Raw genomic sequence first — 24,830 nt, 5'->3', positions numbered from 1 at the left:
CTTGTGCCAAAGATCCTTTTGTTCTAAGAACAATGGTTTTACAAACATGACAGTGTCAAATGGTTGCATTTGATGCTGTGAGTCATTGCTGCTGTAAGAAAATATGGGCCTTGGATGCAGTTTATTTGCAACTCTCAATGCAGAATGAGATTAGCAATCGCTTTCGGTCCTTGGAGAGTTGTTTTACTGCAAGGCTCATGCAAATATGCAACCGAGTTCACAAAGCTCTGCAGTTGTCTTAGGCTGCATATCACAACTTGTTGACTGTGTTCCAAAGCTCCTCTGGATATTCACATATGAATGTGAGTGCCTTTCAAAAATGTTCATACCCCTGTTCAATTATATTTTGGTTAGTTACAAGTTTAATGGAGGTTATTGAACTTTTACAAGATCAACACAAAGCAGAGCACAGTAGCTAAATGAAAGGAAAAAAAATGATTGATCAATCATTTCCAGGATTTTAAAAAATAAATAAATCTAAATTAAAGACCACAACAGACTGTTATGAAGAAAGTTGTGGAGAATTGTAATGCAGTGTTAATAAAATAATATCCAAAACTTAAAGTATAGAAGTAGAGAAGTAGAGCCCATCAGCACCAAAAAAATTTAATGGAGTGACTACTTTGCAAACACCAGCCAAAAGTGTGTCATGTACAAATCCCAAGCTAAATTTTCTGTCAAATAATTTAAATATGCTCTGCAAAAAATTGCAAATAATTTGAATTCAAGTAAAACAGAAAAATAATGGTCCACTATGGCTCAAACTCAATCAATATGGCAGGAGAACATGAGATTTAAGGGCATCAAAGTTAATTCATGTCACCCATTTTGAGTATTTTCTATTTGTCACAAATGTGAAAAACTACGTATCATTTTCCTGAGGTCCCATTTTTAGTTTGTCTATCACATAAAAAATGCTTCCAATAAAATACACTGAAGTTTGTTTCTGCAATTCAACAAAATATGAAAATGTTCAAGGGGTTGTAACACTTCAGCAAGGCAATGCATGTCAGACAACCCAAACGATAAAACCTGACTCAATTTGGGGGACATTACTGGTTGGAGTTCAAGCACTGAGATGAGGAAGCACAAAAGAGATGATGGTGAAAGCCTGAGGACAAGAGCTGACAGTAGCAACACTCAGGCTTCTACAGCTATGATGAAAGAAAAGAATGTGGATGGAAGCCTGAATGCCACACTCTGGAGGCAGCATTGTAGGGGCTGCACAATGGCAGACAAGTGAATGGATGGCTTCATGATATATAAAAGCACAGAAGATCCTTTTTTTATGCTGGACACAGACAGAACAACAGGATCAAAAGTAGAAGTGAGCAGGTGATTGTATTACTATCAGACAAAGAGCATGTCAGTGATGCATCATTCAACATCCAACAAAACACTGGTATGACTATTTTAAAATGTGCATCAGTAGCAACCCTAAAATTGTTTTTAATACTTTAAAAATACATCTAGAAGTTAGAAAAGGATGTTTGCTTCATTTCATGATTTAATAACTAAATGAAAGAAAAACTACTTTAAAAGCACTGAAGTGTTTTGGGTTTAAAATACACCAACAAAGTACAGTAAACAGTTTATAAAAGGATTATAATTCAAGGTGGAAGAACTAAAACTGGATTTTCTGTACTTCCAGAAACTGTAAAGCAAAAGTCTCCCCCCTGAAGGACAACCATGCATTGTGGGCATAAAAGCAACTGATTATGTCATGGTCAAAGGTTAAAACATGACTCAGTCTAGTTGTACTTTGAATTAAAGAAAGTGTACAAGCTGTAAAAGAAGTCATTTAATTTTTTTTGGACCAAGGCCATGACGCCAAAAGAAAAAGAAAAAGTCTTTGGCTTTTGACAGAAAGTTGTCAGAATGACTGCTATTTGTAGCTTTACTAAAACAAAGAAATACATTTTATGAAGCGTTATTCAGGTTCCTGGAAGCATTCAGAGGTCAGGCAATGTGAAACAGTGCTCGGTTGGTTTCGTGTAAATGTCGACACTGCTTAGGTGCACATTTTTTATGCGAGTAATTTTTGAAAGTAATTTTGAATAACAAGAAAACGGGTCTCATCGAGGGGCCCCAGCAGACTGATAAGACCAAGAAGTATATTAAAAGCTCCACATTACCAGTTCTAATGAATGTAGAATATTTCCTTTGTTTGTCTTTATGAGTTTATGGTAGCTTTAAGGTATTGTACTGCCTCGTAAGCAACAAATTACTTCTGTGATGAGAAATACATTTCTTGACCCCGGTCTAGCTAAATGAAACTTTTGAGCCACAAATATTACATAAACATTTGAAAAAAGTGTTTCATAGACGGTATCAATAATTACCGACTTATTTTTCTGTTATAAAAATCAGTGTCACTGCCAAACTGGAGGCGCGACTTTTCCTGTTTTATCAACAATGTTCACTCCACGTCGTTTATTTTTAAGCAGTTATGTGACACATTGGCAAAACCTTGATCTGCTACTGAACAAGTTACTCGGCAGATTGTAGCTTGGTAACCTTACAGTGAGTGAGTTGCAAGGTAACCAAAGTGCGGGTTAGTTGATCCCACCCACCTTGCTTAGCTGGCAGTGAGGTGTTGAGTGGCTAAAGCAGGGGTGGGCAACTCCAGGCCACGAGGGCCGGTCTCCTGCAACTTTCAGATGCGTCTCTACTTCAGCACACCCGAGTCAAATAATGAGGTTATTAGCAGGACTCTGGAGAACCTGACTGCACTTCGGAGGTGATTCAGTGATTTAATTCAGCTGTGTTGGACCAGAGAGGCATCCAAGAGTTGCAAGACACCGGCTCTCGAGGACCAGGATAGCCTACCCCTAGGCTAAAGGCTTTCTTCTGCCTACATTCCTCATAATGCTTTGCATTTCTGGATCAGAGTTCAGTTACCGACTAATTGTCGATCTCTTACAAATAACAACAATAATTTTTAATAAATATCTATGGAAAATGTGCTTTAAATGAATGAAAATTATATAAAACGGCAGAGAAGGGGAAAGTCATTCCAGTGTTGAGAAAGTGCAAAATCCAGAGATACTTGTCAGAGGCTCTCAAAAACAGAGGAAAGCTTCACTTTTTTTTAACATCAATCCATGTTATCTTCCACTCAATTCGGGGTTAAGTCGTTGGGAAGCTCCAGACTTCCCCTAGTCACAAATTAAAAGGCATTTAAATCCTTGATGACACATGCATCAATCTCTGTTTTGCACAGCACAAAAGAATGAAAACTACAATACTGCTTTCTGAAAAAAAGAACTGAGTTACTGCTCTGTCCAGCCTCCTGAGGAATCTCCTGACTTTTGATGGTTGGGTGAGGGGGTTGAAAAAAATAACATGGACTGCCGGCATTACATGAATCTGTCTTGGCCTGTGCCATTTACCACACCGAGGACTACTAGGAAAACAGCCTGAAGGCATACAACACCAACAGACTCCAGAAATTGATTAAGCCGGCTCAGACCTGGGTGGAGGCGAGCCATCTGTATGCAGTGAAGGATATTTTCAAAACTTCTCTCTCCATCACCGACGATGTCTCCTGCCCACTAAACAGCATCCTGGCATGCCTGGAAACTCACACTGACTAATTCCCAAAACTGGAATGGAATTAGTTAATCTGTGTTCACGTGTTTAACAACAATTATCTCAACTTGCATCACAATTTGATTTATATTTTTAATAAACTTTTCAATCATCTGAGCTTTAGTTTTTGGGTAATATTTTCACTCTTTAACTTCATGGTAAATTTGTCCTGATTTAGTCTGACATATTTTGTTGTTTCTTTTTTTTAAGGCCAACATTTGTACGGAAAAATAAAGTCTTAATAATGGAATTATAATGGAGTGTATAGTGTTATCAAAATTAGCTTTTTTTGCCAAGTTTATGTGCATAAACAAGGAATTTCACTTTAAACAGACATCGAATATAAATATGCAAACTTTTAGGAGCATAAAAATACAACACTATGTATATATAAATATATACATAATTTACATGCTAAAATATAGTGCAAATATGCATATATTGTTTTACAACACAGTAGCTAACTACTCTGGCTGTACGGTGTTCATTCTGTCAATTGGATTAACAGCCTGAGGGAGGAAACTGTCTCTGTGGCAGCTGGTTTTTGGATATGTGGGGTCTGAAGTGATATTATCTGCTGGTTAGGTACGACATAAATTATTACTCATCCATTAACCAGGCTACTGCATTCATCGTAGTTTGATAATAAATAGAAAGCGCAAACATCAACAACTTTTACTCACACACATAATAAGAAATCACAAAATTGAGGCAGTTATGCTGACCTAAATCTTGCATGGTTATTTTGTTATTGAGCAAATAATAATAAAAATCATTTTGTATTTTTAATAAAAAATATATATATTTTTTGTGGTTTACATGAGCTTTTAACAAGACAATTTTGGTCTTCATGGCAACAAGTTTGGGCAGCTTCTTTAAGGTCATGAATTATATTCAAGATCTGAAAGTTTTCTGATCCTCTATAATATTGATTTATAAAGAAATGAGTTAGAGTTGACTATGTAAATCTACTATTTTCACAAATGTACGTCAATACTTTTCAGCATCAGTTTAATCTGACCTTGATTGATCACTAAGCCATATTTTCATTTTTGCCTCTAAGCAGTTGGAAAAAGCCATGTCAACTCAAAAATGTAAATCATTTTCATATTAACACCGTTTTACACACTAAATGAAATCTGCAGTAAAACAAGAAAGCATGAATACATCTTTTCAAAATGAACTTCTACATACTGTTTATATGAAACATTCTAAATTGGACTTTTTTATTGAGTGAACTTAAGAGCCGTAATATCAAGATTAAATGACGGAGAAGAAGGAAAACAAAGCTTACCATCATCTTCTCAAAGAGGTCAACTATTTCTTTTTCTGAGAGGTTCATGGATCTCTCGTCAAAGAAAGGCTGCGGCAGAGGGAGTTCGGCTTGGGTAGAGAAGGGATCAGTCGGGTGTTGAATAAAAGGCTTCTCCTTCTTTGCACCAGTTTTCCTAAAACTTGTTATACGATCACGCTGCAAGAAAACAACAGTTGAGAAGTGAAAATATTGCAACAAGTCTGTTTAATAGGAAAGAAAATAGTCTAGGCTGCCTGGAAAAAAAACTTCCTGTACTTTAGAAGGTTGGAAAATGTCCTGATAGCAGGACTTAGTTCTGCACAATTTACTGTAAACTTTAAACACCACTATTGTAAGGACAGCTAAAAAGTCCTCATAATAGGGGTGAGGACCTATTGCGTCTGCAAAGTGAAGGGAAATCAGAAACTTTAAAACCTGATGTAAAACAGTACAATTTTTAATTCTTAAAATTGAAAAGAAATACAAAACAAATTTTAAATAGCATCAAACATGATAAGATTCCATTAGACATCTTCAGACTTTACTTACCATCAGATTTGATATAATTACCTGTTTTGTTCTGTTTTTTGTAAGTCAAGGACAAAAAATTAAATACAACTTGTGTGCGATTAAAAACATTCCTTATTAAATTCATCAGTTAATTAAATGAATAAATCTGGGAAAGTTCAGCTCTGAGTAGAAAACATACATGGGACACATGCAGAGAGGATGACCGTTAGGTTTACTTAGTAATGGGTAAGTAGGGATAGGGGCTGTCATGCAAATGAGATGAGAATGAAATATGACTCAATGGATCAAATGTACTCCATGTTTACAGTATTTGTTAGAAACAATGAAGGATAATAAATCAGCTTTAATTCTAGCGACATCACTGTAAGAAATCAAGGAGGTTTTTGGCTATGTTCCATTTCCTCACCACTGGTAAACATTTGAACGTGAGTTTCAATATGCATCACTATGTGCCAAGTTTTGTCTTGTTGTTACAGGTTTTTTTACGGTGAGCTTTTTTTCCACTTCCTTGTGACTGAGCATGGTGGCAGATAAACTTCATTTGCTTGCGCTCCAATTATATTAAAGATTTTATGTATTAATTGTGGTAATGACAACAATTCAAAATGGAAGTCTGCAATCCCTCTTTTGAAACTCCAGAGTGAGCGGTAAATGTCTGATTGAAGTTAGATTTACACACTCAGTTTTAAAGCCATAAACATATTTTTTCCCACAGCAGTAGTTTACAGGCTACAATTAGCAATTGCATTTTTGTTTCTTTTGGTTCTGTTTTGATTAATTAAATAATTAGCAAACTGATCCTAGTTTGACTCATAATGATTATTAAAATTAAAGTATTTACAAATTCCTGAATGCATTTGTCCATTTTTAATAGTTGATCCTGAGAAATATAAAGAAATCTATCCTTTAAGGTAGTTTATTGGGGGAAAAAATCCATCCAGTGTTAAATTCGTCTTTAAAATGATCTTTGTAATATAGTATGAAAATAATACAGTTACAAGGAATTAAACAGCTGTTTAATAGTAAAAAGTTGGGCACATTTGATCCATCCACAGGTGTTTATTAAAAGTTTCATGCAACCATGGAAAAACAAGGGAAAAATGTGTGAAACAAAGCTAGTCACAGCAAAATGAAACCAAGCACCTTACCATATCATCAGCCAGTGTTTTTATGTGTATGTTCTGTTGGAGGGAGGGCACAGTATGAAAAACAATATCTAACAGAAAATAAAAAACACCGCCAAACCTCAGAACATATCCAATCTTAGGTGTCTTCACATGTACAGTTTTTTCTCAGAATTTGTCCCATGAAGCAGAAATGCTAAATGTCTTAGACTCACAGCAAGGAGAAGTGCCTTTTTTATGATTTAGACATGTGAGCAAATCCTGAGTACTGTACATATGAATTAAACACCTCACAATAATCTGTGCATCATTTCTGCTTCCCATTTTTAACTGACAACCAAAATAAAAAAAATTTGTCATTTGGGGAAAGAAAAAAAAAAAAAAGAAAAAATTGAATTCAGAAATGTCCTGAAAACTGCAGCAGATGTGCATCCTACCATGCTCGGAAATTAGCATCAGAAGATTGTGAGTTCTGAATGAAATATGGTGAAAAAGACCATATTTTGCTCAGAACTGACATTTTGTCAAATGTTCTTTTTTTTTTTTGGATTAATATACAAGTGAATTTGTATGCAGATTTCCACAATTGGAGATCATTTAAGCTGCTTTTTATTTATTCACCTGCATAATGCTTAAAGTTGTACATTCAAAGCACTCTTGTCTTAATATATTTTTTGCAAGACATGGTAGGTTATGGCAGACTTTTAACGTTAGCCAAAAATTTAATGTTTCTTCTATGTCATGTCAAAAATGTAACATAACACTTGATGTCAATGATGACACACAATTTTTTCACAAAGCATAATTTCTAGGTTTTAGAAAACAAGAATTGGCTTATTGAAACAAAATTTGTTCCTGCAACCCGTTTTTCCTTTTATATATTTTAAAGATGAAAAAAGGGATCTTTTTTAGTTGTCGGAGTGCTTCTTGTATCCGATTAAAAAAAATAAAAACTTTTTTTTTATGTTTGGTTGTCAATTGAAAAAGAAAAGAATGAATGATTCCCAGATTCTTGATGATCCTAAATAATAAAGTGATCATCAATTGATTTAGAGCAGCTAAATCAATTGTGATCCCCAGGGATACACAATTGAGACATAAGACCCACATGTAGACACGGGCCAGTTATCAAAGCAAATGAACGCTTTCAGCATGATGCCCAAGAATGTAATGCTTGTTTTTTTTTTCTGGTTATGTGGACCAGAGCCTTATTCAAAGAAATGTAGCTTTATCATGTTTTGAATAAATGTTCTGATTTAATGTTGTTAAATTCTGGTATTTCCATCATGAAAATCTCATAATGGCCCATGCTTACATTCAAATATAAATGGATAAAAGAAAACCCACCAGACACCCAACACCCACATTGGTTTTTCCACTTAAAACATGCAAGTTAGTTTTTGCTTAAATGAAGATGTGTGTGAAACAAATAAGAAAAACAGCAGCACACACTGCTGAGGCACAAAGATTAATTTCTTTCCAGTGCCACTGGTTCTGAGGTGCATATTTTGTGGTGACAGGGACCGAAAAGATTTACACCAAAACTTCAGCTGGAACAGATGTTTATTTTCTCCTCAAACACCATAAGAAAGCGCATTGCCACAGGGTTGTGGCTCAGCAAGGGACGGCCGTTTGAAACACACCTCAAATGGGAATCGGTAACAACTCTGCCATATGTTATGGTGCTAGGCTGTAAAGTACTAATGAGTCGGGAGATGTGGGGCTGTAATGGTCATAAAGCCTGCCTCCAGCCGTGGATTTCTCCACTATTCTAATCAGGAAAATACAGATACTGGGGCGAGGAAACAAATTGGCTTTAACCTGCACCTCCTTCTGCGAGTCTCCATAAGCTGTCGCTCTGGGCAACTCTGTGCAGACACAAAGTGCCATATCTGTCACCAGCTTTGTCTGCAACAGCTGATCAACAGTTGGAAGATGAAGCTATTAAACACAACAAAACGTGTCAATCTTCTGCATGTTTCAGACGAAGCCTGAAGTTTTATTCCACTTCCAGATATCAAACATGTCGTCTTCCCCATTCATCATATCCAGATGATTCCTTTTTCCCTGTGGGAGCCAGGTAACCACCTGGGCCTCACTAATCCAGACAAACATCAGTTCCACCAAGGCACAATTAGATGCATTTAATAAAGCTGCATCACTACTCACGAGAGCAACCTGACCTGAGCAACAACTTTTCCCATTACTAACTCAGAGCGTATGTGTCATTAAGCCCAGCATTCTCTGCCAGTCGCAAACTGCGTGAAACAATAGCTAATTTACAGACAGAGTACTTAAACATTTTCTAATCAATTTAACAACAATCAAACCACTGTTTGGTTAATTGCCTTGACTTGAGGGCCTTTCCTTGCCCATTATCTTGGCAGCATCGCAACATTGCAATTAAACACCTAACAATTAAGCTTCAATGTCCTCTGGGCTTTGCGTGCTTATTAAAGTAAACTTTTTCATCGTAATAAATGTTTATTACCAAACACATATTTCCACTAAATAATCTAATCAAATTAGCTCTGGGTCCCTCCTTAATCAAATCTGATCATGGGTCCATGCAGATCCTCAAAAATGAAAACACAAAGCAATATCCCACAACTTGAAAGGCAATTTGGGGCAAACAAAACTGTACCAGTATGCATATTTCACAAAACAACTGTTAATATCGCCATAGCAAACTGCGGTTGAATGTGAACCATATCGTTGAATAGCTCCGTTTTATTGGAAATTCATACCAGGTGGCGCATGTAATAACTTGACTTCTGAGACGGAGAGAAGATAAATCCTGCTTCAGAGTGACTATAACTCCACCGCTTTTAAAAAGCAGACCTGCCTGCACTCAGCTAATTTAACTTGAGCATCTGTATGGTGTATTTAACTCACTCACTGGAACTATCACCATAAAAATCAGAGACCACGATGCCTTTGTAAAACAACTTGAAAGAAATTAGATCTTACTTTAATTAGTTACAGCCATATGAAGGGACTGTCTAGAAATATCCTGTTTTTATTTTTATTGTCACCACTAAATATTCCAGATCAAACAATTTTTTTTTTTATTAGAAGATAGCCAGAGTAAATACAAAATGCAGATGCATATTAAAGAGAAAAAACGCTATTCAAGCAAATCTGGCTGAAGTAAAACACTAACTGTCCTCCTAAACCTAATAACTGATTGTGCCACCCTTTGCAGCAACAAATCCAACATCGCTGGGGAGAAAATCCTTTAAATAGTCACGATTCAAACACAGTGTGTGTTTTCTTTTAGCAAACTTTGACTAGGTCACTTGATAAGCATGCATTCTTTTTTCTTTATTCTTCTTTTATCTCAACTTGTGGATAACAACTCTCACTGTAGTGTGCCAAATGTATTAATCTCAAATCATTATGTCTTGCTTTTTGATAGAATTTAACCAACTTCATGCTGTCAAACAGATTCTATTTTAAGTTTTTTTTATTATTATTATTATTTTGTTAGTCTGGCAGAAATCAGGTCTGAATGCGGTCAGTGGAAATGTGAACTCTTAAAAATGCAGTCAATCACAGTCATTTTGTAATGTAAGACATAATTTTTTGTTTGTTTGTTTGTTTAACACATAGGACCTGGTTGGCCCAGCTAACTTTTTGCCCCTAAAACAAAATTATCACAAGAAAGACTTTTTTTTTTCCCTACCAACTCTGGTTGTCTTGTCCAATATTAAAGTTTGTTTCATGTTTTGAAATGTTTGAGTGGAACAAAAAAATTTAAGAAAACTGCAGTGGGTGGTATACTTCACAGCACTGTAACAAGTCTTGACAGAGAGTCGGATGCAACCACAGCTGTCAGATTTTGCCAGTCACGACATCAACTTTATTCAGAGACTGAATATTATAATTTCACAAAACATTTCCTGAGAATCTGCTAATTTCACCTCAGCAACACAAATTGAGTACATCTCAAAATTGTAAACCATAAACGAGAAGTTCTTGAATTACTATTGAAGGGGTGTCAGCCTTAATTTGCTCAGCATTTAACCAAATGAGCACCAACTGTGGTTATGAAAAAAGGCACGTTGCGTCAGTTTGTTTACTATAATTTATCCACAGTTCTACACTTATACTGATTTCATTAAATGTAGAAGAAACATGAAGCTTTCATTTATCTAAATACACCAAAGGTCAATCTAGTTCAGGAGTTAGAGGGCTTCTTTTTCCAATTACCCAAATTATCTTTGTGTAATCAAATAATATGAACAGTAATCCTTCCAATATGAGCAATTTGAAGGAGTGGTATCAAGCTGCACAGAATTCCCCCTGTGTAACCAAATCAGATCAGAATAAACTCATTAAAATGTCTAATAAATGTTGTCAACATGTAATTACAGCCTCTAAATGTGCTCCACATGTGAACAGACATCAGACATTTTGGGCGTGAATACGGACACTGTAAGTGCCAAACTGAGTCTTTCTGGTTTGAATTGCACTTTTTGTGCACCGTCTGTCACAGAAAGATGTGACAGACTAACTTGGAGATCAGCTTTTCATCTCTGATGCCAAATGAAAAAGAATTTAGTCAGTCTACAGGCAGGAAATGTGATACAGCAAGTCCAATAAATATCTGCCAGCATCACCTGGTTTCTTTTGCCATTGTTTACTAAAGCCTCTGGAAAACAACTTTAAATTAAACACCATTTATTCACATTTGTGTGATTGTGTTTATCTTCCAATTCATCTAATTAATCCACAATTTACAGAAATAATTGAATATGCAAAGGTTAAGTTCATGGACATAAAATTAAAATGCAAAGCACGATTTTGTCTAGTTTGCTTCTTTGCAAATTTGTACTGTATTCTCATGGATTAGAGGTAAAAGGTTATAAAAATTCCAAAATTTCCTTTTTAATGAAATTGCATTAAATCTGACAGCTGTACGTTATAATTTGTTGCATTTTACTTTTAATGTGATCCTCATTTGGATCAGCCAATTCTGAAAAAATAATCTAAATATGCATAAATTTTAGCTTTTCTTGGACAGCTCTGGTCCCCAACCCTAAAAAATACCAGCAGTTCGATCTACAGGAAATGGATCTGAGTAAGATAAAGAGCAAAGAAAGGCAGTAAAAGAACAGAAAAGCAGAGACCTAAGGATTTTGCCATGAGAACCAAACCATTACGAAATCAGATAATATTGTTTAAAACTTTGTAGACATCAGTAAATTACAAACAAAAAGTGCCCTACAGTTTTTATTACCAGCTAATACTTTAAAAAGTTACGGGTCGTTGAGTCTTGTTCCGAAAAGGCACAGACATTGTTTACGGCTTCTTAAAATGGCAACTTCTGAAAAGAGGAAGGATATAGAAGCCAGAGCAGCTAAAATCTGAATGACTTCACACTGGATGACCCAACCATGTGACTACATGAGAAACGAGAAAGCACAGAACTGCCTTCGGGTCATCTCTGTTTCTGATGAAAGAAACATCCTAATGGTGCATTACTCTCAGTAAAACCGATATGGAGCCATTAAATACAGCAGAAGTTTCAAAAAGTCTTTCTAAACTGGTCAACATTAAGCACAGTGTGATTTGCACTTTACAGATTGATGAAACTAATATATTGCTATTAACTTTTACAAATTTCTGACAAGTAAAACCCTGCAAACTGACTGAACTGTTCCTGTGATATACCTACCCAGGTATTTCAGATACATGTTATAGTACCAATGAAAGTTAACATTCTAGAAAAGTTTATCACTATTACAGAATTTTAAAACATGGTTACTTATTAAAGATCTGTGACAACTTTTCCTTCAGCATGGATCAGGCCTGGAGTTCAGCAACGTTTTAAAGATTGAGGTGTTGGTTTTAAAGGGCTCTTGAAGAACAAGAGCTGGAGAGATTTTATGACATCTGTTCAACTAGAATCAAATGTTGTATTTAAAATATCTAAAGGTAGAAAATGTCTAAAGGCACAGCAGAGGATTTCCTCATTACTCTGTTGAGTGTCTTAGTCTTTCCTTAATCAGCAATGCCATGGCTCTCCAAAACATCACGGGTTGTGGAAGCCTCACACTGGGCTTCATAAAGCTTTCCTTCTGTGCCACTTCACTCTTCCCAAAGAGTCTAGATATTCTGTGATCTCAATGCTCAAATGAAATGCAAACAATGCTTTCATCTAAAAAGAGGACTTTGGACCACAGAGCAACAGTCCACTTTTTCTTTTTCTTGTAGCTAAGACACTTCTGATGCTGTCGCTGGTTTAGCAGAAGCCTGACATGAGGGATGTGACAGCTGCACCCCTTGTGCTGGATACGTCTGGGTGAGGATACAGACTCCAGCTGCAGTTTTTCTAAGACATTGAGACTTTCATGGCTATATATTTTGTCGTTTACACTTCTTGACTGACCAGCACACTACTGTAAAGCCAGAAGTCTACCCCTTCATTAATAGGCCCATTGCATAATTTCTCTATTCAAAAAAACTAATTTTTTTTGCTCTGAGAGACTGCATTTGATTTGTTATGATCCGTCGTAATCATTAGGATAAACCGAAATAAATGCCCCAGGCGTTCAAATTGAACAACTGAAAAGAAGTTGTTTCTTGATTATGCTGTAATTTACTGAGAAGGAACTGTATCAATCTATAAGCATAATCATACTGTGTGACTCAGCTCTCCAATTTCAAAACTAGGGGGGGAAAAAGAATCATAACTATCAAGAAAGCTGTTTTTAACCATAGATTTTTAAGTAAAGCTTATGACTATTAAAAAAAACAATTATTTTAGGAGTGAAAAAATGTCCCGTGCAGCACTCTTTTGATATAAGTGACAGATGGGGAAAACACATTCATCCTGGTACGCATCTGACTACAGCTACTCAGTCAAAACATCCTTCAGTCATTAATCAACCGTTCAGTGCAGCTATAGCCACGATGAAAGTATGACACTTCCTGCAACATAAAAACAGACATTTCTGTTCTGATGTACAGCTATTATCTTCAGCATATTATTAAATGTCCTTTTTGTCTTATGTCCCACCCAGTGAGCTATACAAACTAGGCTTATTACAAAGTTACATCCAACCAATGAACTTGAGGGTTTTCCTCTGTTCTGCTACTGAAGCATTCTGAGCCACTTCCTGTCTCCCACTTCCCGAATGCCATTACAGCACTGAAATGTGGTCAACTTCCTGCTGGTTTTCACACGTCGCCCTAACACTATTGTCTTTGTGTTTACAAACCAGCACAAAATAAAAGACAAAACTACTACATGGAAAGCTTGACTGCATCACAAGACTAACCAAACAGGACTCGGGCAAGAAAGAGCAGCATGAAATCTACGAGCTGACAACTTGTGCTACCCACATGCTAAGAAAACTTAAAATAATTCCCATAGGCTTCTCTCAAAGTCATAAATCAAAGTGCAAAAAAAATCTTCAAATGCCACATAAAACAAGATTCACAATGTGATACTATCAAAACTGTCCCAAACTCTCTGCCTTGTTCACTGTATTCCAACTTAAAAATGGCAGTTTCATATTTTTGATTTTATCTCAACTGCAATCTTTACTTGGTGAAGCATGCTTGAGTACGTCTTAAAACAATTTATTTCAGTTTGTTCTTCCAAACTGGAACAATGATTTCGAACATGTTTGATAAATTCGATAAAGCTGCTGAACTGAGCAGAACATTCCCAGAGTTTAATGCGTTTAATTTAAATTGACACACAGAATTGAACTATTACAATACTTGCCAATCATGTCATTAATCGCTTAATCTAGATATATAATTTAAAAGGTTCTCTTTGGCACACATGGATTTCTAGCTCCCCATAGAGCAATGACAAAGGCCTATGTTTAGTTTTTCTGCTGCAAGACATGCATTTTGGCTTAGTTTACAGAGATTTATTTTGTTTTCATTTCACAGAATGTGTTTTTTAAAGAGCATACTGTAATTTTTTTATACCATTGAACCAGAAAAGGTTTTTCATTGAAAGAATGAAATATGAAATGCAATCTTTCCAGTTTCAATAGGTTTTAACAAAATACAAAAAAGAACAGATCATTTGGGAAAAAAAAAACACAAAACTTTCAAACAAGAAGACTGCTGAGTCATGGTCACTTAAAAAATAGAAAACAAAAGGCCTAACTCATAAAAGCACTATCCTGAAGATTATCACTCTGTGGTTGCATTTTTCATTATTATTTGATGTGTGGTTGTTTGTTGGACTTTCCATGAGAAACACTTTATTCAACTCAGATTATGTAGTGTAAACATACATTTTTAAGGAAAGATTCAACCTAATCTTTGAATTGGGTTGAAACTCAAGAAAGAAAACACAACAGATCACGCTTCTGCTGTACAGAAAGGTTTAGCATTTTCTCTTGATGTCGAGCAATAATGTTTTTTTTGAGTCTTTAAACTCCCTCCCAACCATTACGTCCAGCATTAAGCCTGTTGGAAAGAAGTAAGAATTTCACAATCACGTGCTTTCTATAACTGGTGCCAGTTTATTAGGTCTCTAAGCAACAGAACGAAACTTCTATTTTTTCTTCTTTTTTAAATATTTCTCAAGTTCAGACATGGAAACTGATAACTCTGGTGAACTCTCAGGCTGAATATAACTGAAGAGGAAAATAATACTTATGCCCTTTAAAGCAGCACAAAGTGAATAAAACATCAGACTGTCCTTTATTTCAGGGAGGCTAAGAGAATGGAGTATTTCTGCAGAAAAGGAAGTATACCTTAAGAGCATAGTTTTCTATGAACTGCAATGAAGAAATAATAATATGGAAATAATAATTTCTATATTACAGCATACATTCAGTTTCAAATAATAATACCCTGCATTTCTAAATTACAGCATACATTCAGTTTCAATTTAGAAAATCCTAATATGCAACTTTCAAAGTCATTTCTTTACATGGACTCATCATTCACATGGACTGAAAAATTGTTTTATATAGAAAAGGAACAAAAAGTAAAGAAAATCTTCAGTATTAAAGATATAAATTATTTAACACCAATTGTTTATCACTGCAATAAAAAAGAAAAGATTTGTTGTACCAAATCCTGCTTGTCCCTTCTGGTCCATGCAAATAATTTGTTTTGTTTGTTTTTTGTCATATCTGCATGATTTTTTTTTTTTCGCCCAATTTATTTCAAAATCAAAATGTTTCAATTCAATTGCTCAATAAAGCATGAACCTCATTTCTGTTTTATTTCATTTTGGTAAATGTGATCAAATCTAAATAGCTGTTCAAAGAAGACATACATCCATACAAGCGTAAAACATCAGCTTTTTTAGTAATCAGTGTAGTTTTAATTGGACTAATAACGTGCCCTTTGACATGCATGTTCTATTAGACTATAAAATTACTAATACTAAAGCAGGAGTTCAAAGGATTTAAAGTACCTGAAACAAATATTTCATGTTCTGTGTAGTATCTTTCTTTTCTCAGACGCCTACTGAAACTTTCTGTTGCAGCATTCTGTAGCTGCTCCTCTGAGCCCTACGCCCTGCATGTTTTAATGCCCTCCTGCTTCATCACACCTGATATTAGCTGATGGCTAATTAGCAGCTTTCTGCTGAACTTCATGTCATGCTGAGGAACTGATTCAATCACTGAAGTCAGCTGTGTTGTAGCAGAGACACATCTGAATCCAGCAGGGCAGAGGGGTCCAGGGCTCAGGGGTTAAAAAACACAAGCCTCAAGTTTACTGAAGCACTTTTGTTCAAAACTTATCTCGAATGAAATACAGAACTGACATATCACCACTCTTAATAGCACAGCTTTGTCAATGCAGCTCACATTTCTCTAACAAATCTCCAACTTCCCTTTTTGTCCCTCAAATATTGAGATGTGTTTTTGCTCTGCTTTTATGAATAACACTCATCTCCCAAAGTTACATTTCTGCAGCCACATTCCCCCAGCACACTTTTCCAGTCATTTGAAAGCGTTCAAGCAGAAACCCGCATATGCTTTTCTAGAGTTCTAGATGTAGCTTAATTAGCCATCAGTTTGCTTGCGAGCAGCAAGGTTTTCTTATTTTTTCACATTTAGAATGCTACAATGAGTCCAGAGTTACAAACAAGTATGATCTGATCTTAAGTAAAGTTAGGAATATGTGTAGGTTCAGCAACAAAGGATAAAACTTTAGGATTCTCATTTGAACATTCCTTAAAAACTTTCAATATTATAAGATGATAATTTATGAAAGAGGATTACGACCACTGAAACAAAATTAAACCACAAAAAAAAAAACTAAATAAATCACTTAAATCCAACAAGTTTCTCAGAAAGTTAGTTCAACTCCTGCTCAACTCGCATCGCTGTCAATAAAGTTGGCTGCTCCTTCGTGCCATTCTGCATGAATGTTCAAAAAATGTCTGAGGGAAAAAAGACATAACTGAGAAAAGAAGTCAGAATTCTGAGAATAAATTCCAAAATCTAGTTTAACCTTGTCAGAATTCTGAAGAAAGAAAAGTCAGAATTCCTAGACTGAAATTAGAACTCAAAAAAAAATAAAACATCAGGACTCTAAACATTCTGGAAAAAACACCTCAGAATTCTGGCTTCGTCTCAGAATTTTTATAAGTAGTTTTTAGTTTCCGTAGTCCTTGTCCTATGGTTAAAAAATAAAAATAAAAATTGTGCGTATGTCACCAACTTTCAGTGCAAAGTGATTTAATCTTGGATCTCATAAACAGATTGTTCAATTTTGATAAGCATGACTCCAAAAAGCACCACTGGCCAACTATCCCATTAATTCTCAACATATTTAAACTTTATTCAAAAGCCTTACAGTAGAAAAGCTTGACTAATCAATGTTGATGGGATACAAACTGTTGAAATATGTACTTGACACAGATGGCTGCCACAAACTATCCACAAACAGACACAGCTATCAGTTTTACCGCAAGCCTTGTAACATGATAAGAGTATGTCAGGAATTTCTCAGTTGTGTTTGCACCATTTACTAGTCAGCATACTCTGCCAGATGGAAAGCTCCACATGATTCATCAAGAACAAACAAATCACATGGCTAATTTGCATTTCAAAAACATTGCTATAAAGTACCATTCTTCATTTCTTATGTCAAAACCTGCACTGGCTTGGAAAAATAGTCATAGCCTAAGCATTTTCATATTTTGTCACATTGTAGCTGGTTTGTTTATTAGTTAAGTTTGTATGTTAATTTACTAACCATTGTGTGTCAGCAGTGGTCTGATCAGCCACTATTTAGTTTTCTATGTCACAACACAAGTTCAAGTCTGTGATATTGACTCTATTTTGGGCCCAACTCATTTTTTTTTTGTTGACATTTTTTCCAAATAAATTAGGAATTATTTTTGAACGTTTTCAGTGTCTCTTCCCTCTGGTGGGTTTGTGAAAATCCCTGACAGCTGAAAATTCCCCAAGTCTTCTTTGTAAAATGACTAATAATAATAGTTTGGTAAGATTGGATGAAGAATGAGTATATGTGAAATTTAAATTCTGGATTTGAAAATAACTATGTACAATCAAAATGACTTCTGAAGCTAGTTGCACTGAGCAGCAAAGTTGATCAATCACATAAGATTCCAATCCGATACATTGAAGTTGGTTTCAGTGTTACAAAATATGGTACAGTTTAAGGGACTTTTACTGAGCACAATCCAAAATACACAAGTGCATGCAAAACAGGTCGATTTTAAAAATTGAATTTAAAATTTTTTTCCATAAATGACATTTGTGAAATAATTGATTTGTTGGCATATAAATGCATTTTTATAAGAGACCATTTCTGAATATACTAATGCTCTTTATAATAACACAGAAAATTAATTCATGCCTAAGCAGAGACAGAAGTTGTGAGATTTGAGACCAGATTTGAGAAGCTGTGAAAAGTCATCATTGTTTTTTCTAAGCTATCTAAAACTCATAAGAATGTAGATTAAAAGTATGCATGGTCTGTCAAAAAATATAAATTCCAATTATTTTTGTTTTTTAAGAGAGTGGGAGGTATTTCTTTCTCAATTTGCACTCTGAGGTCATCTTTTTTTTTTCTTTTTTGAAAATATGCACAGAGGACAAATTTCTCCCTTCTTGCCAAACAAGCACAACTAAATCCCTTTAAATATCTCATTCCATCTTCCTGCTCCAATGAATGGCACGGTGCCATGTTATCACTTCAACAACAGTATGGAAACAGTTTCAGAAAGCTGGCAGGTTTTGAGGTGAATTTCTCTCAAAACACTGAGGAGTTACGTGATTGTCCTTGGCTGAGTCTCTGCAACATGAGGCCTCGTAATCCAAATGATGTAATCATGCACAGAAACCTGTTGAATAAACACTCAGTTCTCAGAGCGTCTCACTTAAAGCCCGACTTTAACTTTGCTTTAGGCAGAAATGAGTGGGTGATGATGGACATTAGCCTATTCTTGAATCTGCATGGGATTTTAAGTATTTAACCCCAAATATATTGGTAACATCTTGAGTTATTTTATCAGCCTAAACTACTCATCTGTGTTACTACATGTGAAACCATCAAAATCTGTCACATTTAAATGTTTCATGAGTTTTACATGTTTACAATGAAACTATGGCGCAAAAAATAGGTGACTTGTAGTGGGAATAAACAGAAGAGAACAAATCAAGGCTCCTCCCAGGAGTGAATAATCACTTCCTCCCTCGAGTCAGAGCTCTGTTAAGATTTCTGCAAACAGTTCTACTTAGACTTGAGTAAGATTGAGCAACGGGGAACATGCCTGGCCATGAGACTGCCTTCAGAAGCCAAAACCGCTCGTCTTACACAAGCTCCTCAGAGATGATATTAAGTGGTGAAGTCATCACAGTTTCTTGAAACACCACCCGAGCTCTGGGAGAATATGCAACTTCAGTCCAGTCTGGGATTTCCTGTCTGGCACATCTTATCGCCAAACTTTGTCTCGACTTTGCGCCTGCAAACCATTTACTGCAAGCTGAAAACGCCACATTAGAGGAGCATAAGTTAACAGTCAAGATGTTCATAAATTCCCAGACCGAGTCTTGTGGTTGCGCTGCCCTTTTCACTGTGGTCTTATCACACATGTTGGGTGATCCAATTGCAAATGGATACTCAGTGTTTTCACACATGGTGCATAAATGCATCCGGGCCTCTTTTAATCAGTCACTCTACAAGCCTGTTCAGTCTTTGCATTGACATAAATCCTGGATGATTCTAGTACAAGTAGACAGATTTAAGCTCATCTGGTCAGACCATAACGACCAGATCGAGTTATTGTACATGCAAAAATAAAATTTGTAGAAAGATCTTTAAAAATCACAAATATAATGAGCCAGTAAGGGGAAGATTTATCTATTCACCGAAGTAGTTATTTTTGAAGATACTTAGGCCACAACACTTAAAAAAGAGGAGCAAAACAGATTTGAGACTGATTATAAAGGATTATCAAGGAACAATTACAATAGAGTAACTAGATCGGGTGTAGTCAACTCCAAAACTAAAACAAGCACTGCCCTGTAATCCTCAGATTAAGATAATCCTAGAAAATACATTGATTTTTTTGGTTTGTTTTTTATTGTGAAGGAGTCAAACAAGGACTTTCATAATAGCAAGACAATCTCACTGTTAAGACAATTCCAACAAAGAGCATCTTTGGAACACTAGGTACTGCAAACTCCCTCCATTTGTTGTACAGTATTCATGGCTATTTTATTATTCATCTATTTGCAGATGGGGATGGGGCATTGCTATTTAATACAGCCAATCCAGGAGCACCATTCCTTTTCCTTCGTGCAGATTGGCTGTATCCTAAGAGAGAAAATAAGGAAGACTGTGGGTGTTAGCTTCTGTGGTACTACAAAGATGGTTTCCAAAGTTTATACATTACTGCATGTTAAGGTATATTTGGTGTTTGACCTATGAAAACAAGCAGTAATAAATGTTTAGTATTGGGACTAAGGTTTTTATTAGAAATGCAAGTATTAAGTAGTATCTACTACTTAATATTAAGAGGAATTTTGACATTTTTACCACAAATTTTTGACTTTATAATCTTAGATAAATTCAGAGTTTTTGTCTAATTGAAGTATTTTTTCCCCTTCACAGATCTTTGGCTTAATGCAAATTTTTCCTTGCAAATCTACAACATTTCACAAATTTATTCACCTGATTTAACAAGTATCACAACCGCATACTTTTGACTTGAAAATGGAATGAGAAAAAAACTTTTGAACAAACTAGCGCCCTTTTTTAATAAATACAAAATAAAATTCACAGCTGTTTACATTATATTAGGAAAATATTCTATTTTTTCTTGCAAATATGTGAAATTAATTTAGAAATATATTTGTTCTGACAAATTTATTCCTCCAAGTCCATGATTTTTTTGTCTTGTATCTATAAAGGCCTTTATGCTCTGATGTACTTATGAACTGTCCAATTACAAAGAAATCCATGTCAAACACTGAAAATGACCTCAGCTGACCCACTGCATCCTTGGGTGATCTCAATCAAGGCATGGATTCAGACTGGATGTTTGTTCATGATCAAATGAATCATTGGAGACTGCAGCATAAGCAAGTGCCATTAGATTTTGCTTGATTGATTCCTTCAGAGAACTTCTGAGACGATTATAATTTTGCTATAGAAGTTGAATCCCATCTCTGCTTCCACAGAGGAAACTTTAGCATCAGTCCACACACTGCAATGAAGTCCACAGTGTACTATCAGCAGACAGTGAAATCTATTGGGATCAGTGTCTGACATGGAGTTGATGCAAAAGAACTTTCCCACATAAAGAAAGGCTTTATGCAGCCAAAAACAATAATTATTGCTGGCTAAACAAACTGATTACTTCAAAGTTGACAGAGGATTTCTATCTGATGGCCTGAATGTAAAATTGATAAAATTGTAGCAAATTACATGAAGAGGTGGTGCTTCTCAGAACTGATAGAAAGCTATGCAATTTGTTCGCCATTTAGAAAATAGAAGTTACTGAACACAGGAAAATACTCGGGAAATCAAAACTCATGAATAAGCAAATCTATTTTAAGATGTACTGAAACAGAAAACATCGTTTTAGCATATGCTTCTGCTTTGCTATTGGCAGCTAACAACTGATGTCACTCAGATGCAGTCAGATTTTCCTCAATAACTTCACGCTCCAACTCCTAGTGAGAAAACCAGAACACTATGGGACGCTTTTTGTCTTTAATTGTGCAATCACTCACCAACAGTAGTTTCGACATCTACAAAGAGCAGAGATGAACAGTGTCCTCAACGCTGCCTTTAATGCGGTAACTGTTAGTTTTAGATCATCCTGACACTAACTAACTCCAATTATATTGCCTTGCAAAAGTACTCATACGCCTTGAACTTTTTCCACATTCACAGCATCAAGAAGACTAAAGAGCACACCAGTCAGCTCAAAAATATTACTGTGGAAGTTTGAAAACATGTGGAAGAAGTTGATTTAATCAGTTGAGAAAACAAAATAAAATCTATTGGCCTCTATGGATGTTTGATGGAAAGCTAACAGTGCATAGCACCCCAAAAATAACGTTCCTCCCAGTGAAACATTTTGGGGTGGCAGCATTATGGTGTGGGAATATTTTATCCTTGACTGGAACGAGAAACCTTATCAGCATTAAATGGTGCTGAACACAGGACAATCTTAGGTCACAAAATACTTGAGACTAGGGCAAAGATTCACCTTCCAGCACGACAACGCAGAGCTACAGTGTAATGTTTCAGATTGCAGTATGTTTAAGGGTTAGAATGCCCCAGTCAAACTCCAGACATATATCAAATTAAAAAATTGTGGTAATTTTTGAAATCTTATGTTCAGAATTGCTTTTAATCCAATCTTTCTGACTTTGAGCTATATTGTAAAACAGGGGTGTTCAACTTTTAGACGTTTCCATGATTGAAATGGCCAAACTATCTCCTCAGTTTGCAGTCAAGTTCTACAGATTTGTACTAATGACCTAATAATATGACTTGGCTGAGATGAAGTACAGACACATCTAAAGGTTGCTGGACATCAGCCTTCGTACCTCACAAGACTTCATTACTTTGCATTATCTTTTAAACAGTATAAGAATAAAACCCATTGACATTTTTGGCTGTGAAGTGACATGTAAGTGGAATGTATTCTATTTCCTCTTTTGTTGTTAATGTCGTGCTCAAGCTTGGTTATCATATTGGAAAATGTAAACTTTGCGAAGTACCAATAAAACCCTCAATTATAACCACATCTACTGATAGAAAGGAACTGCTTGATAACACCAGTGGACCACTAATGTCAGACTCCGGTTGGACTCCTTTTCAAATATGCACACTTCTCTCTATATCTAGATTACATCACCAGGCCGAGCAGATGTGGATGCCAGAAATGAACCAATGCCAACCGAAGTTTACAGTTGTTATCTGACAGACACTGCCCTGAAGCTGACTAAGGTCACCCTTTATCAATCAAACACACTCACAGGGTTAATAAAAGCCCCACAATAACCACGTGCATCGCACCGTGCAATAAGTAATCCAGTAACAAGGTCTGTATGAACATGTGAGCGCATACAGGTCCAGCTGTCACAACAAGAGCACTCTTCAAAAAAAAAAAAAAAAACTTTCAGGAAAAGCATTGATAAGATGATCACATGATCTACTTAGTGCCTTGAAAATTGAAGCACTCAGCATAACAGTATCTGATTTGCTAAACTCTGACTGCTATTATACCCACTCTGTAGGGAATACATTAAATAACAATAACACATCAATACCTTTAGAGCCTGTTGTTGTGTGTTGACAGTGTTCTGTAGCTCTACAGATACTTTAACTTTCTGAAACTTGCTCTTTTAAATTGAAATGTCATGCAACAAATGTGATATACTTAGAATACCCACCAGCTTTTTATTTTTACCCTCATCCTCACTGGACTTCTTTTTGGAGGGCTTGTTGGGATCCTCCCCACCGCTGGCTTGGTCCATTTTAGTTCTTGAAGTCAGTTCCCTTCCAGAAGCAAACTTCAAACTTGATTAACTCCAAATAAGGGGGTAAAAAAAAATCCCAACAGCAAAAATACAAAACGTATATCCGAGTTATGTGTTCTCAAAATCCATCCCGTTTAAAAATGCCAAAAGTAAAAAGTTCTCCGCTTCCACATCGTGTCCAAAACCATCCGGTAGAGAAGTCTGCTTGTACAAGAGGTGTGGTTGTGTGTGGTCTCCTCTGATCGGCAGTTAAGTCACCTCAAACAGCAGGGTGTATTGGCACTCTGAAAGTAGCACAACATTGTGCAAACAACAGATAATTACTCTCTCAGACTGTGCTGGACGTTAGGTTTCTGTTCACACGTGTTTCTTCCTTGTCAGCATGCAGAGAGCCACCAGCAACGGGCCAAAACATATGTAAACAAACCTGTCGGAGTTAGCTATATTAAGCTGAACAACAGAAAAATAAAAAGCAGCTTGTTTATATACTGACCAACAAAGGAAATGTCTATTTATAATATAAACTTACAATGAAATAACTTGTTTATATAGAGGTGATGATTCACACACAGCTGCTTACATACGTTTCAACATTTTTAGATGCGATACAGCCATTGATCGGAATCAATAAACGGTTGTCATAGTTGGGGGGGGAAAAATCACCGTTGTTCTCTATGCTTGAGATACTTTGCAGCGCTTCACCGATCAAGCTCTGAGCGACTGTTACCCGGCAAACACACTTTATCTTAACTAAAACAACATCGCACAGCCGTATTTTACGATAGTCTGCGCAAACACACAAAGGGGAATAAAATTATTGTGAGAGAAAAGTCAGAAATTTCAAACGGCAGCTTACCTCAGCAACCAAACCTGAAAACCAGGCCCACAACGCGCCCGCCTCTTATGACACGTGATTGGGTAATGAGCTGTGCCATAAATGGCAAACTGAATTCTCATTGGCCAGATGTGCTGACAGTTGTCAGGTCGGCGTGGTGTCGAATGGGCGGGGACTGTGATGGAAGAGAGGTCAGCGTGTGATTTCACACAGCAGGAGGATGGGAATCAGTAGTAAGAATAGATCAGGGACGAGAGAAAAGGCTTGTATGGCTGACTGTTCACCTGGGTTATAATAATACACATGTAAATCGCTTCTGTGGAAGCGACATCAATAGAACTATTACAAACTGTGTCCACCTTATTTAAAGAAGAAATTAGCTCTTTAACATACTTATAATAGTTTTGGTTACCTGGTGCCAAATTACCACCACTGTGTCAGCTCAACATTTACAGCTGAAAAAAAGTACCATTTTATTTAAATTCAGGTTT

At 36.1% G+C, this 24,830-nt stretch overlaps 1 protein-coding gene across 6 annotated transcripts in view; it reads right to left on the bottom strand.

The window, feature by feature from the left end:
* LOC129360704 (protein diaphanous homolog 2-like) overlaps nucleotides 1–24,443 on the bottom strand; it is a 433,378-nt gene extending 408,935 nt beyond the window's left edge. For 4 of the 6 annotated variants that reach the window (XM_055031073.1, XM_055031078.1, XM_055031077.1 and 1 more), the window contains exons 1-4: nucleotides 24,361–24,443; nucleotides 23,418–23,788; nucleotides 6,565–6,597; nucleotides 4,886–5,062 (exon numbers count right to left, since the gene is read on the bottom strand). In XM_055031073.1, coding sequence (XP_054887048.1) covers nucleotides 4,886–5,062; nucleotides 6,565–6,597; nucleotides 23,418–23,501 — 294 coding nt within the window. In that variant the 5' untranslated portion in view covers nucleotides 23,502–23,788; nucleotides 24,361–24,443. Of the gene's footprint in view, nucleotides 1–4,885; nucleotides 5,063–6,564; nucleotides 6,598–23,417; nucleotides 23,789–24,167; nucleotides 24,186–24,360 lie in introns of those variants that run through there. The other 2 variants (XM_055031074.1, XM_055031076.1) reach the window with 2 other exon arrangements.
* Nucleotides 24,444–24,830: the final 387 nt, after the last annotated feature.

The sequence above is a fragment of the Poeciliopsis prolifica genome, unplaced genomic scaffold, assembly GCF_027474105.1.
Source record: "Poeciliopsis prolifica strain line A6 unplaced genomic scaffold, Auburn_PproV2 SCAFFOLD006, whole genome shotgun sequence".
NCBI classification, from domain to species: Eukaryota; Metazoa; Chordata; class Actinopteri; order Cyprinodontiformes; family Poeciliidae; genus Poeciliopsis; species Poeciliopsis prolifica.
This window is presented reverse-complemented; position numbering and strand designations above follow the sequence as displayed.